The following is a 16,838-nucleotide window of genomic DNA, read 5'->3' as shown; positions in this document are numbered from 1 at the left end:
AAGCCTACTTGAATTGGTGTTTTCATCACTCGCAATGAAGACAGTCCTAATAAATGCACGCTCTGAAAGGCGGGAGAAAATGAAAAACTGGACCCAAGCCTGGTGAGGTGACAGGGTCTCCCTGTCCACCTCCATCTGTACCCTGAAAAGACTGGGCCAGAAAGCAGAGGCAGATCTGTTTATTCTCACGCGCTAACCCCAATCAAAGAGTGGCACTGGCTGGAACTGGTGAGAAGGAGTCTCAAGCCCCACCCCCACCCCAGGGAGCCCGAGGCAGAATGCTGTGATTGATTAGCGATGTCTGCCGTGGCTGCAGTGAGGGGAGGCACCCCCGAGCCCCTCTTCCAGCCCCTCTTCTGCTCTGTCATCCTCTCCTTCAGCTTGTGAAAACGGCAGGGGACCAGGACTTGAGGCTTGGAGAAGTTAAATTTAGCAAATGGAGACACCCCCTCCTCAAAACCATGCCCGGCTCCATCACTCCCCTGTCCCTGCCTGGAGCCTAATCCCAGCTGTGTCTCGGGGCCCCAGACCCTGCAGATATGGAAATGCTGCTTTTGACGGCTCAGAGCCCAAGTGTTCAATTTCCTCCCAGGGGCCCCACATGGGGCTTTGATTGTTGTGCCAAGAAGAAAGGGACAAGCAGTTGTGCACACACAGATGTGGTGGGCGGGGAGCCTGTGGCTGCGGGGTTGGGACGTGAAGGAGGAGAAGTGGACAGATGCCAGCTGGGACAGCTGGGGGAGAGGGTCGAGCCCCCGGGGAGGCTTCACGGATCGTCAGAGGTGACGGCTGCCGCCCGCGACGGCCCCGGAGCCTCGCTGCCTCCACGGACACCATCTGCTCCAGACCACTCGCTTTACACCCAAAAAGACCGAGGCTCAGGCGGAGGCTGGCCACGTGGACGCCTCCCCCATCGCAGAGGGAAGCGTGAGATCCCGGCCTGACTTTTGCCAGGGTTTCCCCAACGTATCATCCGCTTATCCGCACAGCTACAGGGAGGGGGTGAGAGCCACTCACACCGCACGACCCTGCTAAAAACGTGCAATTCTTAGGGGGAGATCTCTATGGGATCTGCCCCCACGGCATCCCTGCACCCCCTCCATCACTGACTCTGCACCGGCCACACCAGCCTGCCTGCCTTCCCCTCCGTGGACACCTGGTCCAGGGCCTCTGCCCTCGCGAGGGTCTCCCTCTGGAACGTCCCGCCCCCCACCCCCACCCCCCCTCCCACCAAGATCATCCCACTTTACCATGCTCCAGAGGCCTGCCCTGAGGCAGTCGGGGTTGCCAGATAAAACACGGGACACCCAGACGAGAAACACGGGACACCCAGATGAGTCTGAATTTCAGAGGAACAACAAATCATTTCTCACTGGAAGTGTGTCCCAAACAGTGCATGAGACATACTCACACTAAAGAATTATCTTTCATTTGCCAATTTGCTCAGATGTCATGGGTGTTTTTGTTTGCTCCGTCTAGCCATCCTGTCCCTGACTTCCCAATTTCAAGCAACTTCGAGCACTGTCACTCCTCGCACATCTGTATTTTATATCCTTCATAACCCGGGTCACCATCTGCACTGGGGCCCTCTGTTTCTGCAGCCTACGAGCCTCACGGTGGCGACAATAAATCTGTCTTATTTAGGGCGGCATTCCTCAGGGCCAAGTACAGCGCCTGGCACACAGTAGGTGTTTAGGATGTGTTTCAGGAAACTTAGCGTGTAAGGTGATGAAAAACATAAGCCCTGGGGCCAAATTACAATGGCTCGAGTCCCGGCTCCCGCATTCCCTGGCCGTGTGAGCTGGAATCATGATCTACCCTCTCTGGGCCTCCGTTCCCCTGTTTGTAAAGTGAGTACAATAACGATGCACGCCGTCAAAGGCTGTTGTGAAGTTTTAATCAATTAAAATACGTGAAGCACTTAGAACAGCACCCGGCACAAAGAGAACATCTGTGCTAGTTTGCCATCAACTCAGTAGGTGGTGGTCAGGTTTCAGGGTGTCCACCCCCTCCTCCCGCCAACCATTCTCTCACTATTCCAAGCAACTCGGGAATCCCGCAGGAAGAGACAGACTATTGTGAAAAGCCATCGGCCTCTCCGACCAGCAGCTGACTGGGAACCCAAGACACCCTCGTGGGTTGGGGGGTGGCCAAGCTGGGACTCGCACCCAGCTCTGTCTGGCCCAGGTCCACCCTCTTGGCACTGGCTACCCTGTTGGTCATTCTGCGGCAGAAGGGTCCTGCCAGGCCAGGAGGTCACGGGAACCCCAGGACATGGTCGTTCCACAAGGAGCCCAAATAGCACTAATCTGCAGGGACCGAACGGCTTCCCCCTGTTCCTGTGGGCAGAGGCTGGGCCTGCCTGCCACCTGCCTCTCCGTGTCCCAGACAGGCCTGCAGAGGAGGCTGGGGAAGAAGCCCACTCCCCCAAAGCTACAGGCTCCCACAGGGGCTGGGGCACCGTACTCACGAATTTTAAAAAAACGTTCCCAAGTTCATGCTGAGACTGAGGCTCGGGATGTAAACAATACTCCAAGGCAGCCAAGAAATCCTTGTGAACTTCCAAGATGTCTTCGATGTTCGAGAACAGGATCTGTGAGGAAAAGCGAGGCCCGAGGATAGAGTTAATCAAGGCACAGAGGGAGTGCAAAATCAAGCATAAAAACATGCATAACCCCCAGTGTAGACGAGAATATGATGCAACAGGCACACTGATACACTGCAGCCAGTTTAGCCACTAATGAAAATAACTAGAACAAAATACTGCCAACATTTATTCATGCCTAATCCTGTGCTACGCACTTTACATGCATTTACGGCATCGAACTTTCTGTGTAACTCCATGAGGCAGAAACTACCGTCATCCCCCACTTATAGATGAAGAACGGGGACCCAAAATAAATTAATATTCTCAAGGTCACGCAGTCCACTAAGCAGCAGAAGGGAGGTTCACACTCAGCATGCAGGGAACTAGATATTAAGACATTCATCACAATTTTCATCATGGTCAACAACGAGCATGTTGGATCAGAAGACTTGATTTTTAAAACGATGAGGGTCCTTCCATGCACCCATCATGTGATGTGGCCAAAGAAAGTACAATAGGGAAGGATGTTCAAAATATGCATAGGAGTGCCTGCGTGGCTCAGTCAGTTAAGCATCCGGCTTCGGCTCAGGTCATGATCTCACAGTCCGTGAGTTCGAGCCCCGCGTCGGCTCTGTGCCGACAGACAGCTCAGAGCCTGGAGCCTGCTTCGGATTCTGTGTCTCCCTCTCTCTCTGCCCCTCCCCCCACCGCTCTCTCTCAAAAATAAACATTAAAAAAAATCTTTTTTCAATATGCTGTTTAAACTTTCACAAACAATACATACGGCTGCCTTTTCCCCTGAATGAATCTACAGAGTTTGAAATGCACATACAACCTGACCCAACAATTCTACATTTTAGGATTTAACTGGCAACCAGTTGTCTCCGACCAGGGACAATTTGGCCCCCCAGGGGACATTTGTGGGACAATGTCCCAATGTCTAGGGACATTTGTGGTCATCACAAACTGTGGGGAAGGGATGTTACCAGCATCTCATAGGTAGAGGCTAGGGATGCTATTAAACACAATACACAGGAAAAGCCCATCACAGCAAAGAATTATCCGGCCCAAAGTGTTAATAACGCCAAGGTGAAGAGCCTGGTGGAGAGCCAAGGACACACTGCAGCCTTGTCGGCAATGGCAAAAATCTGGGGAAAAGGCAAATGGCCAAAGGGGGGACTCATCAGATAGCTGGATCAACTGGCCTGATTATGATTAAGTAAATTCTACATAGTGAAATACTATGCAGTCTGTAAGAAGAATCTGCAGATCTGTATATACAGACATGCAATCCTGGAATGACCCTTAATATATATTGTTAAGTTGCGGGGTGGGGGGGGGAAGGGGGAATCATGGTGGCAAACAAGACTCCAGCATGGGCCCGTCTGTGTTTCAAAAGAAAAAAAAAAAAGCCATTCCTCTCCAGAGGAACGAAAGCAGAGCCTATCTGAGTGAAGAGTCAGGCTGGTCACTGCAGGGACCTCCGGGAAGGAGAACTAAGAATTAAGAAGACTTTCATCTACTTAAGGTCCTTTTGAACTGCATAAATCCTCTTTCCCTTTAAAAAAAAAAAAAAAGAGGTGAGGGGGCCTGGGTGGCTCAGTCGGTTGAGCGTCCGACTTCAGCTCAGGTCATAATCTTGCAGTTTATGAGTTTGAGCCCCGCGTCAGGCTCTGTGCTGACAGCTCGGAGCCTGGAGCCAGCTTTGGATTCTCTGTCTCCCCTCTCTCTGCCCCTCCCCTGCTCATGTCTCTTTCTCCCTCTCTCTCTCTCTCTGTGTGAAAAATAAATAAACATTAAAAAAAAATTTTTTTGAAAAGAGGTCCATTTTTTTTTAATTTAATTTTGAAGACGGTCCTCAGATGTTTCAAAAACTAAAGCACAGTAAAATGAATCCAGCTTCTGAGAAGTCCCTCCTCCCACCCATCCTACTGGGGCCCACAGCAGGGGTAACCAGTTTTACGACTGGTTTGTGGTTCCCTCTGGGGTTTTTACTCATTCATTCAGCAAATACTGACTGACTGAGCACCTACTGTGTGCCAGGCACTGTTAGAGGCCCTCGGGGATACGGCAGGGAACAGACATGTGCCTGCCTTCATGGAGGTGACATTCTAATGGAAGGGGACAGGCCACAAACAAAGAACCAAAACAAGTGTTTGTTTTTTAATTTTTTTTTTTTTTTTTTTTTTTGCAGAGAGACAGCATGAGCGGAGGAAGGGCAAAGAGAGCGGAGGCAAAGGATCTGAAGGGGGCTCTGTGGTGACAGCAGAAAGCCCAACGAGGGGCTCAAACTCACAAACCGTGAGATCACGACCTGAGCAGAAGTCGGATGCTTAACCATCCAGGGGGTACCTGGGTGGCTCAGTTGGTTAAGCGTCCAACTCCTTTTTTTTTTTTTCCTAATGTTTATTTATTTTTGAGAGAGAGAGAGAGCGTGAACGGGGGAGGGTCACAGAGAGAGGGAGACACAGAACCTGAAACAGGCTCCAGGCTCTGAGCTGTCAGCACGGAGCCTGACGCAGGGCTCGAACTCACGGACCGCGAGATCGTAACCTGAGTCGAAGTGGCCGTCCAACTGAGCCACCCAGGCGCCCCAAGCGTCCAACTCTTGATCTCAGCTCAGGTCTTGATCTCAAGGTCTTGAGTTCAAGCTCTACGTTGGGCTCCATGCTGGGCGTGAAGCCTATTTAAAAAACAAAACAAAAACAAAAAAACAGAGTTTTCTAGGGGGTAAGAAGCACTAAGGACAAAAGGAAAACAGGAAGAGAGTCCCCGGGTGGGACAGAGGGCCATGGACAGCCCTGCTGAGAAGGGGACAGGTGAGTCCAGACCTCCAGGAATGAAGACCAAGCCCATGGACCTTTGGAATGTACCAGAAAGTCCACAGAGGGACATGGCCTGAGGGTGGGCAGGGAAGGCTGGGCTGCAGACCACTCCTCAGTCTCTGCCCTTCCTCCTCCGCCAGCCCTGGAGGACACACTCACCCTGGAGGTGGCTGGAAGAATCACCCGCACTATTTGCTTGGTTTTCTCCCTTCATCTTGCCCAGTGCACACGGTTGGATCTGCTTACGTTGAGGACAGATATGATAGATACACATCACACTATGTACTACACTCACCTCAAGGGATGGCTGTAAATTTCAAAATGAACATCTGTCTCCCAAGCGTGTACCCAAAAGAAATGACAGCCTGTGTGGTCATAAAAGCCCGAAACTGGAAATAAGTCAAATATCCATCCACAGGGGAACGGATGGTAAATTATGGGACACTCGCACTATGGATTACTACCCAGCAATGAAAAAGACCGGATCGTAGCTACGCATGACAACATGGGCAAACCTCACACACGTAACAGTGAGAAAAGATATCAGACGTGAAAAAGCTCACTTTTGCATAAAAGTGCAAAACTAATCAATAACTGGGGCACCTGGTGGCTCAGTCCGTTGAGCATCCGACTTCGGCTCAGGTCATGATCTCACAGTTAGTAAGTTCGAGCCCCACGTCGGGCTCAGTGCTGTCAGGGTGGAGCCTGCTTGGGATTCTCGCTCCCTGTCTCTCTCCGCCCCTCCCCCGCTCACGCTCTCCTCTCTCTCTCAAAAATAAATAAAACATTTAAAAAAAAAAATTGAGGGGCGCTCGGGTGGCTCAGTGGGTTAAGCGTCTGACTTTGGCTCAGGTCATGATCTCACGGTTTGTGGGTTCGAGCCCCGCGTCGGGCTCTGTGCTGACAGCTCAGAGCCTGGAGCCTGTTCCGGATTCTGTGTCTCCCTCTCTCTCTGCCCCTCCCCTGCTCATGCTCTGTCTCTCTCTGTCTCTCAAAACTGAATAAATGTGAAAAAAAAAATTTTTTTTAATAAAAAAAATTAAAAAAAGACAAAACTAATCAACAGTTACCTTTGGGGAGTGGGCATTTACTGGCAGGGGGACACAGGAGCCTGCTGGGGCAGGAAATGCTCTGTCTTCATTTGGATCATGGCTACATAGACATGTTCATACGTGAAACCGCATCACGTCCGACACAGAGGATGCACCCTTTACTGTATGTGAGCTATATACCTCACAAAAAAAGTAATCTTTTAAAGACTGAAATAAGTTACAATTTAAAATTATCATAATTTTTGAATCACAATAAAGAAACAGACTGTGATAAATACATGTGATAAACAAACAGCAGGTCCTCAGCAAATATTTGCTGAATGAAGTAGTGAATAAATGAATGAACGCACGCATGCATAAAATGCCGAAATCCCAGCACCATCGGGGACCGGCCATGCAGTGACCCTGAACATCTCTTTGCATCTAAAGCCTCGGCTTTTTACCCGAAACACTGAGCTCAGAATTATCAACTGCAAGGCTGCTGTCCAGACTAGCCGGCACATGTGGGGAAAACATCCTGTCTGACCAAGTCCCTCACGTGCTACCCAGGTCGGCCGCCTCTGACACCCACCCCACGCTGTCTCCCCTCTCCCCCGGACCAGGACCCTGGAGCCCCAAGAACTAAAGGCAGCCTCCCAGAGGGTGAGGTCACGCTGGAAAGCCGGGCCTGGCGAGTGCAGGGGCCTCTGCCATGCACACAGAGGGCCTATTGACGTCCTCCCGAAACTCCCCAGAGCCGCAGCCAAGACGAAGGCCGGACCCAATTGCTCAGCCGCTCTGCCTCGACACTCAATGCCTGGTGCAGGGGCATGGGCCAGGGCCGCCTGGAGGGCAGCTGGAGGGGCCAGGCTCCCAGGGGCGCTCGGGAAGGGATTTTCCACTGGCTCCACGCCAGGAGGCCTGGCACAGAGAAGACTGGAAGACAGGATGGCCGTGGTGAGCAAGGCACACAGTGGCAGAGGGGCTGGCCCAGCGATCCACACCTTGACGTTCTCTTCCGTGAGGCCCTTCTCCACGGAGTCTGCCACGTTCTGCCGGATGCGATGCAGGAATGCCTGGGGGAAGAGAAGCAGGGAGAGGTGAGCACCCAGGCCTCTGATCTCCCCGGGGTGGCCTGAAAGGAGGGTGACACGTTCAAACGCCACCTAGGACACGGGAGGTACCACGGTCCAGGAACTTGGGTGGGGAGTAAGGAAAAACCTCCCCGGCTTCTGTGTTAAAAAACACACGGGAACATGCCTCACCCCCATTCGGTCCACAAACGTTTACTGAGCATCTCGCACACCAGGCCCTGTGCAGACACACCCGCAAAGCCTTGCCCTCAGGGAGACGAGCCCCATCTGCTTCCTTACCCATCGCTCTCCCTCTAAAACTATAATTCATTTCCCTTTCTCTTTTTCCCCCTTTCTCAAAAATTTAACTTCCAGGGGCTCCTGGGTGGCTCAGTCAGTTACGCCTCTGACTCTTGATTTCGGCTCAGGTCACGATCTCACAGGTTCATGAATTCGAGCCCCACGTCGGGCTCTGCGCTCACAGTGTGGAGCCTGCTTGGGATTCTCTCCCCCCCCCCCCTCTCTGCCCCTCCCACTCTCTCCCTCTCCTTCTCTCTCTCTCTCTCTCTCTCAAAATAAATAAACTTAAAAAAAAATTTTAACTTCTAAATCATAACACATTCACATGGTTCGAGAGTCGAAAATATAAAAAGTCAAAAATACGACAAGTCTCTTCTCCTACACACTGAGCCCTAAGGCATCGAGTTCCTCCCCATCCCCCGCATGGGAACCACAACTACAAGTGTCTTCCATAACCTTCCAGAGAATCTTTATGCAAAAGTAACAAACACAAATACTCACATATACACACATGTATTCTTTTTTTTTTTTTAATGTTTATTTATTTCTGAGAGACAGAGAGACAGAGCATGAGCAGGGGAGGGACAGAGAGAGAGGGAGACACAGAAGCCGAAGCAGGCTCCAGGCTCTGAGCTGTCAGCACAGAGCCCGATGCTGGGCTCGAACCCATGAACCGTGAGATCATGACCTGAGCCAAAGTCGGACGCTTAACCGACTGAGTCACCCAGGCACCCCGCCCATACACGTATTCTGACTTTTCTCCTTTTTTCACACCAAAACACAGCAGCATCCCTAGGACGTGCTGCACCTGCTTTTCCACTTAGTACTGTCCAGAGATCCTTCATATCCCTACACGGACAGCATCCTCGTTCTCTTCTACAGCTGCCCGGAACCCTGATGTTTGGACGGGGAGCACAGCCATTCTGCCACTTTTCTCAGGGGCTCAGAATAGAGAAATCACTTCTCTCCCCTGTGATGTGACAGACGACGAAGGCAGGGGAGCGTCGGGGACTGTGGGGAGCTGGCAAGCACGTCCCATCGGAGGGGACGGCCGCGTCTCCCTTCCAAGCGTGGTCAGGTGGGAAGGCGCGGGCCCAGCACCGCCAGGTGTTCTGGGATCTGTTTTCAACAGAAGCCAGAAAGTAAGATTTTTAAGGCAAAGTCTCTCCGTTTTTAAATCTTGGCAAAATATCGGTGGCTTTCGTGGGGAACCGGGTTTTAGGAGTCAAACGCGAAAGTGGGGGCACCAGAACGGAGGGGCGCAGCCATGCCGATGAGAAATGACGGCAGCCTGGCCCCGGTGTGGGTGGGGTGGCGGGGGACGGACCTGAAGGAGGGGCGGGGGGTGGCCGACACACCCGGGGATACCGAGGCCAGTCCCCTCACGGCAAACTCTGCCCGGTCAGCCCCACTCTGGGACTTGGACCCAGGCTGACCCGGCAACAGCCATGTGACATCCCCTGAGGAAATGACTTCACGGTGCTGTCACGGCCACAGGGCCACGATGAGCTGGGGTGGCCTGCCAGCTGCCCTTCCTGCCACAGCTGATTACAGAGTGGCGACTCTGCGAGTGAGGCCTGGGTGAGGGCACCGTGTCCCCACCGCAGAAGCCGGCTGGCTGCGGGTTAATCAAGAGTGCGTGTCGCGTGACCATGCTTGTCCGGGGAGGGCTCCGAGCGGCAGGAGATGGAAGGGACACCCAGGATAGAGGACAGCAGGGGCAGGCAGGCACAGGGGAGGCTGGCCTTCCACAGACGGCTGTGAGACCCGTTTCCATCACCCGAGGGACATCAGTGGCTGTCGCAGGGCCCTGGCCACCGGCAGGCTCGGGTCTCCCGGGAGGTGGTGCACTGGTGGCTCACACAGCCGGTCACGGAGAGGAAAGTCGGGGACACACAGCAAGGCAGCCTCACCCAGTCCTCCCAGCACGTTTACATCCCCAGCCTGGACTCCCCTGAAGACTGGACAGCTCGGCCTGGGTGCCTGGGGGCATCTGGAACCTAATTCCCAAGCCCCCCTCCAAACCCACACCACCCAAGCTCTCTTCCCAGCCTGATCAACAGCACCTGTGCCTGCCAAGGGCTCCAGTCAAAACCCCCCAATTGTCCCAGTCACCCTCGACCCCTCTCTTTCCCTGGGACCCCCCCCACCTTCTGTCCATCGGCAAATGCCTTCAGCTCTTCTCCCCACATCCATCACCTCCTCCCTGTTCCCCCTCACTGTCCCCAAAGTCCTTTCTCCACACACGGCCGGAGGGATCCTATTAAATAGGTAAATCAGATGTCAATCCGCAGCTTAAAATTCTCCCTGGCTTCCTGCTACACTTTAAAACAAATGTCCTGGGGCGCCTGGGTGGCGCAGTCGGTTGAGCGTCCGACTTCAGCTCAGGTCACGATCTCGCGATCCGTGAGTTCGAGCCCCGCGTCGGGCTCTGGGCTGACGGCTCGGAGCCTGGAACCTGCTTCCGATTCTGTGTCTCCCTCTCTCTCTGCCCCTCCCCCGTTCATGCTCTGTCTCTCTCTGTCTCAAAAATAAATAAACGTTAAAAAAAAATTTTTAAAACAAATGTCCTTCCGCAGCCCATAAAGCCCCCATGATCTCGTCCTAGTTAATCTCTCTGACCACACCTTCCAGCACTCCATCACCCCACACCTAGATAATCTTCAGCCCCACTACCATTCTGTTTGTTCCACCCGCCAGGAGACATTCCTGCCTCAGGACCTTTACACATACAGTTCCTGCTACCAGGATCTTCTCTCCAGCTCTGCCATGGGCCAGCTCCTTCTCATCCATCAGGCCTTAGGCCAAATGTCACCTCCTCTAAGAAGCCCTCCTGTCTTCATACACTTCCCACCTTTCCATCTTACATTAAAAGCCCATATGACAGATGAAAAGAGTGAGGTGAGGTCATCTACACCAGCTCCTAAGGCAAGGGCCAAGATCAGAAAGGACTATGGCTGGGATGAAACCTTTACCGCAATCCAACAATGGAGGTCAGGCTTGGAAACTGACAGTTTGGGTTTAAACCTTCCTGCTGGGAGTACTGATGCATAGGGGCACTTGTACCCCAATGTTTATAGCAGCAATCTCAACAATAGCCAAATTATGGAAAGAGCCTAATTGTCCATCAGTTGATAAATGGATAAAGAAGTTGTGGTTTATATACACAATGGAGTACTACGTGGCAATGAGAAAGAACGAAATATGGCCTTTTGTAGCAACGTGGATGGAACTGGAGAGCGTGATGCTAAGTGAAATAAGCCATACAGAGAAAGACAGATACCATATGGTTTCACTCTTAGGTGGATCCTGAGAAACTTAACAGAACCCCATGGGGGAGGGGAAGGGGAAAAAAAAAAAAGAGGTTAGAATGGGAGAGAGCCAAAGCATAAGAGACTCTTAAAAACTGAGAACAAACTGAGGGTTGATGGGGGGTGGGAGGGAGGGGAGGGTAGGTGATGGGTATTGAGGAGGGCACATGTTGGGATGAGCACTGGGTGTTGTATGGAAACCAATTTGACAATAAATTTCATATATTGAAAAAAAAAAACAAAAACCTTCCTGCCGTGTAACCTCAGGAAAATGCATTACCCTCTCTGAGTCTCAGTTTACTACTGGGGATCATAGCAATACTGTCCTACCTTTTACAATATAATAGGATTAAGTGAGCTGCCCTCAGGGAGCTTGCCTCTCTCTCTCTCTCTCTCTCTCTTTTTTAATTTAATGTTTACTTATTTTGAGAGAGAGGGAGACACAGAGCATGAGCAGGGGAGGGGCGGAGAAAGAGGGAGACACAGAATCCCAAGCAGGCTCCAGGCTCTGAGCTGTCAGCACAGAGCCCGACGCGGGGCTCATACTCTCGAGCGGTGAGATCATGATCTGAGCCAAAGTCGGACGCCCAACCCACTGAGCCACCCAGGTGCCCCGGGAGCTTGCCTCTCTTGACCCAGCTGTATCTCAGGGGCTGAGAGGAGTGCCTGGCACACAGCAAGCACTCAAAAATCAAAGGAAGGGATGGAGTGTGTCTGACACACAGCAGGAGCCTCAACTCGAGCCACTTGGTAGCCTGTTAGAAGCCTGTTGGCCTTCCCTTTTAAAGGACAACAGGGACAGGGGACAGGAGCTCCTAGGGGATATTTCATCAGGGCAACGCCGCTGCTGGGAAGGCCAGCCTCCAGCCTCCTGAGACTGGAGGGAGACAAAGGCATGCTGGCCCAGCACAGCCGGGGGACAGCAGGAAGCTGGGAGCGCTGGCCTAGATCGGGCTTCCTGTCCTGGTTTCTTCACACAAGCAAAGCCACCACCATTGTGCTGGGACAATGAGAGGCTTGGGCCACCCACAGAGTTGCCGCAAACAGGCCCGTGTGAGGGGCACAATGGGCAGCTGGTGACCCGGAAAGAATGGGTGGGCAGGGGCTCCGGGCCCAGCCCTTGCTGCCCAAGGCACGATCGGCTTTTCCAGGCTGTGCCAATGCCCTCTGTGGCAGGCTGGGTGGTTACAGGGGACCCTCGGGGGCGACTCCTTGTCCAAGCCTCGACAGTTCTGGAAATGCAGCCAAAAGCAGCCATGTCTTGGGAACCTCCCTTAGGGACAAGGCCATTCTCAGGATTCCCAGGGCGGCCTGAGCCTCTGCTCTGGCCCCGGGACCTTTGTCCATGCTACACCCCATGCCACACTGCTGCCCCGGCTCCTGCCCCCACGTCTAACCAAGCACCCCTCTGCTTTTTTGATGACGATGACGATGATGGTATCTAGAGGATGTAGAAAAAGACCGGAGAAAAATACTAACCAACAAACCCAGATTTGGCACATCTTAGCATTATCCCAAACTTCCTTTAGGCCTTTTTTTTTAATTTTTTTTTTAACGTTTATTTATTTTTGAGACAGAGAGAGACAGAGCATGAGCGGGGAAGGAGCAGAGAGAGAGGGAGACGCAGAATCCACAGCAGGCTCCAGGCTCTGAGCCGTCAGCCCAGAGCCTGACGTGGGGCTCGAACTCACAAACCGTGAGATCATGACCTGAGCCAAAGTCAGACGCTTAACCGGCTGAGCCACCCAGGCGCCCCAGTGCAGTCTTTAAAGTAATAACACACATCTCCACATGAAAATGAAAAGAATCTATTAAATGAGTTAATATTATGAACAGTATTTGTTGCATGGTAAATAGTATTATCCGTTATTATCAATAACAGTTTTAGAAGGTGTAGGTATAACTATCAGATCTAGAGTGAAGTTGAGCTACCTATGATAAAATCCATTGATGCTGAAAAACCCCATTGGTGCTGTATATGTTTCATCACTGACTTTTCAAATTACATTGTCAGGGTGCCAGGGTGGCTAAGTCAATTACGTGTCTGACTTTTTTTTTTAATTTTTTTTTTTATAATTTTTCTTTAACGTTTATTTATTTTTGAGACAGAGAGAGACAGAGCATGAACGGGGGAGGGGCAGAGAGAGAGGGAGACACAGAATCGGAAGCAGGCTCCAGGCTCTGAGCCATCAGCCCAGAGCCTGACGCGGGGCTCGAACTCACGGTCTGTGAGATCATGACCTGAGCCGAAGTCGGATGCTCAACCGACCGAGCCGCCCAGGCGCCCCTCTTTAAGCCATTTTCTAAAAGAAATGCATCAAGTCTGGGAAAGGGGCAGACTGGCAAGGGGCACGAGGGAGTCCTGGGAGGTGCTGGAAAGCTTCTACTTCTTGATCTGAAAGGTGGCTTCACAGGCCAGCGCGTGTACACGAAGCCTCATCGGCGTGTCCTCAACATTCGTGCGCCGTATCCGTGTGCCGTGTGAGTATCACACACGGAAGCGGGAAGAGATGAAGCATCGCCGAGAGAGGTGAGCCGCTGTGCGCCTGCCCTCGCCGCCAGGCACCGCCCGCCCCCGTCCTGGATCCGGGCTCCTCGTTCCCTCGCGTGCCCCCTGCCCGCCGACCACGCACACGTGGACGGACGAGCCATGGAGAACGGGGCTCTGCGTGCGTTTACGACATTTCCATAAAGGACGTGCTTGCAGCAACTTGCTCTCTCCACGTCACATCTTCCGCGCTCATCCACGCGGAGACGGGCGCCTGGCAGCACCTGCCGCCCGGACCCCACCCACATCCCTGGGTCCTCGCCCCCGGGGCGCACGGCGGCACCTCCTCTAGCTGCCAGCACCCGCGTCTCGTAGCCCGAGGGCCCTCTCTCTGGCGCAGGGCAGGCCCGAGCTGTCGTGCAGAGACGGATGAGGAAACCGAGGCACGGGGTCCAGGCCGCCTCCCCGGCGGCCCCCAGGGGCAACCTCCTTGGTGGCTCAGCTTTCCTGGCCACCTTCCCTCCCCTCCCGCAATCCCTCACTTGGCTTGTGGTGGTTCCTCAGTGCTTTCTCCAAGTAAACTCTTCGCCCTGGATTCCGCCGCTGGATCCGCTTCTGGAGCCCCCCCCACGAAGGCCTCACGTTGTTCATTTTGTCGCTGAGCACTTAAAGTGATAGGGGCCGCTATGCAGCACCGGGGTGGCTCAGCGGGTTGGGCGTCCGACTTCGGCTCAGGTCGTGATCTCGCGGTCCGTGGGTTCGAGCCCCGCGTCGGGCTCGGTGCTGACGGCTCAGGCCCTGGAGCCTGCTTCGGATTCTGTGTCTCCCTCTCTCTCTGCCCCTCCCCCTGCTCACACTCCATCTCTCTCTCTCAAAATAAACTTTAACAGTAAAAGACAAAATGTTTTTAATGACAGGACCTGCTATCATGAGGCAGAAGTCGGAGATGCCAGGTGTCCTCCCATGTCCTTCCCGTCAACAATGCTCCAATGAACAGGTCCACGGGGCCCAGGTGTCCCAGACCCTCCAGGTGTTTACCCAGGTGTGGAAAGGCTGGCCAGAGGTCAGACATGCCCAACGTCCCTCCAACACGACTGCACCCACATACGCTCCAACCAGCAGATGAGAGTCCCCCCGACTCCACACCCAGAACGAGGTCCACGTGCTCTCATTCTTTCGTGCCACAAACGTGCTGAGACCCACACAGTCCCATCATAAGTTCATTTCGGGCCCCACCATCAGCTTTCGAGGCAGGCCTTTTGGTCCCATTCTACAGATGAGAAAAACTAAGGCCCAGAGGATGAGTAAGCTCACAGAGGTCATCTAGCCAGAAGTCAACAGGGCCGAACCTGAGCCCAGGACTTGCTGCTCAGAGGGGACCAGAGAGACTGCTCACCAGGCCCAAGTGTCTCCGTGGCCCCCAGAGCTCGGGGCTGAGCGGGAAGACGCAGCATGATTGACTAGTGACGTCCGCCACAGCTGTAGAAATGGCCGGGGTGGCGGGGCTGTGTGTTTGCCCTCTCCAGCAAGCTCCCGCTGAACCGAGGAAACCGGGCAGCAGGAGAGATGCTGGTCTGAGGTCCAACAAAAAGTTGCTGATAAAACACAGATCAGAACCAGGGGTCCTGATGCCAGGCCGGCCTCGCCCCTGCCCCATCTGGCCTTAGAGCAGCGGCTCCCGACTCAGAAGTGATTCTGCCCTCCAGAAGAGATGACGACATCTGCAGGTTTCTGGGGTTGTCACAAGTGGGGATGGGAGCGCTCTGGGTACAGATCAACCCTACACCGCCACCGGGATGGATCCGGCCCCAAACATCAGTAGTGCCGAGGACCACAGACCCTGCCTTAGAAGAGGCTCTTACTAAAACCCGGAAAGGCAAGACGCTGTAGGATGAGGGTTCCTCCCACCCCCTCACTCAGCTGCTGGGAACTGGTCTCCTTTTGTCCCTTGAATGCCCGCCTAGCGCCTGTCTGCGTCCAGGCCTCTGTGGTGGCTGCTCTCTGCCTAGGGAGCTTTCTTCCCAGTCAACTAGCAAGGGAGCCTCCCCCCCTCCCTGAACCCGGTCACCCTTCCCGGAACCCATCACTGTTGGCTGTGGTCTTGTCGATGGGGTTACGTATGGACCTCACTGTCTGGGTATCATCTTTCGCGCAGAGCGTGAGCGGACTCAGGGCCGGAGGCGGTTTCATTCACCGCTGTCTCCTTCGCACAGAGCAGGTGCTCAAGAAGGTGTGGAGGAAAGGCGGGAGACAGGGAGAGAAACTGCGGAAGTGGGTCCGGAAGAGGCTCCAGAAGTAACCGGTACAGAATTGGGAGTATTTCAATAAAAACAGCAGTAATAACCATAACAATATATTTGCTATTTTTTACTCTTATACATCCCTTACAACTTTGGGCCCAATTACGTGCCAGGTCCCGTGCTAAGTGTTTCAATCCTCCAGCAATTGTAGGAGGTGAGTGCTATTATTACTGTGCCCATTTTACAGAGGAGGGAAACTGAGGCCCAGGGCAATAAACAGCTTATCCAAAGCCACACAGCTGGCAAGTAGCAGAGCCGGGCCTCAAACCCAGGCAGTGTGGGCTGGCGATGAGTCCCAGCACATATCATCAGGGAGTAACTACAGACGACAAACCACAGAAGCACAAAACAGGTAGCAGCTGCCCCTCGGGTGCCTCTGGGGAGCTGCCGTCTGTCTGCAACCTGCAGCCACAGCCCGGGGAGGATAAATCTCTCCCTGGAGATAAAAAGGACAGAAAGAGGCCTCCAAGTCGCTCTCTGAGACTGATGCCAGCAATCTGATCAGAGAGGGGAGGGGGCCCGGCTGCCCCCAGGGACATCCCTGCCTTGGCCAGGGTGACCTCACCAGACATATGGTGAAACGTGAGAGGGCCAGGGGACCTGCCAGAAGTGCGGGCAGGTGGGGGGTGGGGCAGCCCCCGGGCTATAGCAAGGACAGAGGAGAGGGGGACCCACCGCCCCCGACATGATCTGGGTGGCCAGGGTCCAGGGAAGCAGAGTGTCGCAGAAGGGCAGGGCCTTGACTCCAAGCAATGGTAATAAGACAGTAATAACAACAGAGGAGTGGGGGTTGCATGGCCTGTTCCAAGCAGCCCCACACAGGCCAGAGTCTGGGGACACCCCTCAAATGCCCACCGATTTCTTCCAATGCCCAAATCCTGTGCTCCATCCATTCAAGTTCTGGGCATTTATGAAAAATGGGC

At 53.5% G+C, this 16,838-nt stretch overlaps 1 protein-coding gene across 2 annotated transcripts in view; it reads right to left on the bottom strand.

The window, feature by feature from the left end:
- Positions 1–16,838, bottom strand: part of PREX1 (phosphatidylinositol-3,4,5-trisphosphate dependent Rac exchange factor 1) — a 185,708-nt gene that overhangs the window by 97,682 nt on the left and 71,188 nt on the right. For both annotated transcript variants that reach the window (XM_042980207.1, XM_042980208.1), the window contains exons 2-3: positions 7,448–7,519; positions 2,471–2,593 (exon numbers count right to left, since the gene is read on the bottom strand). In XM_042980207.1, coding sequence (XP_042836141.1) covers positions 2,471–2,593; positions 7,448–7,519 — 195 coding nt within the window. The remainder of the gene's footprint in view (positions 1–2,470; positions 2,594–7,447; positions 7,520–16,838) is intronic.

The sequence above is a fragment of the Panthera tigris genome, chromosome A3 (assembly GCF_018350195.1).
Source record: "Panthera tigris isolate Pti1 chromosome A3, P.tigris_Pti1_mat1.1, whole genome shotgun sequence".
NCBI lineage: Eukaryota > Metazoa > Chordata > Mammalia > Carnivora > Felidae > Panthera > Panthera tigris.
This window is presented reverse-complemented; position numbering and strand designations above follow the sequence as displayed.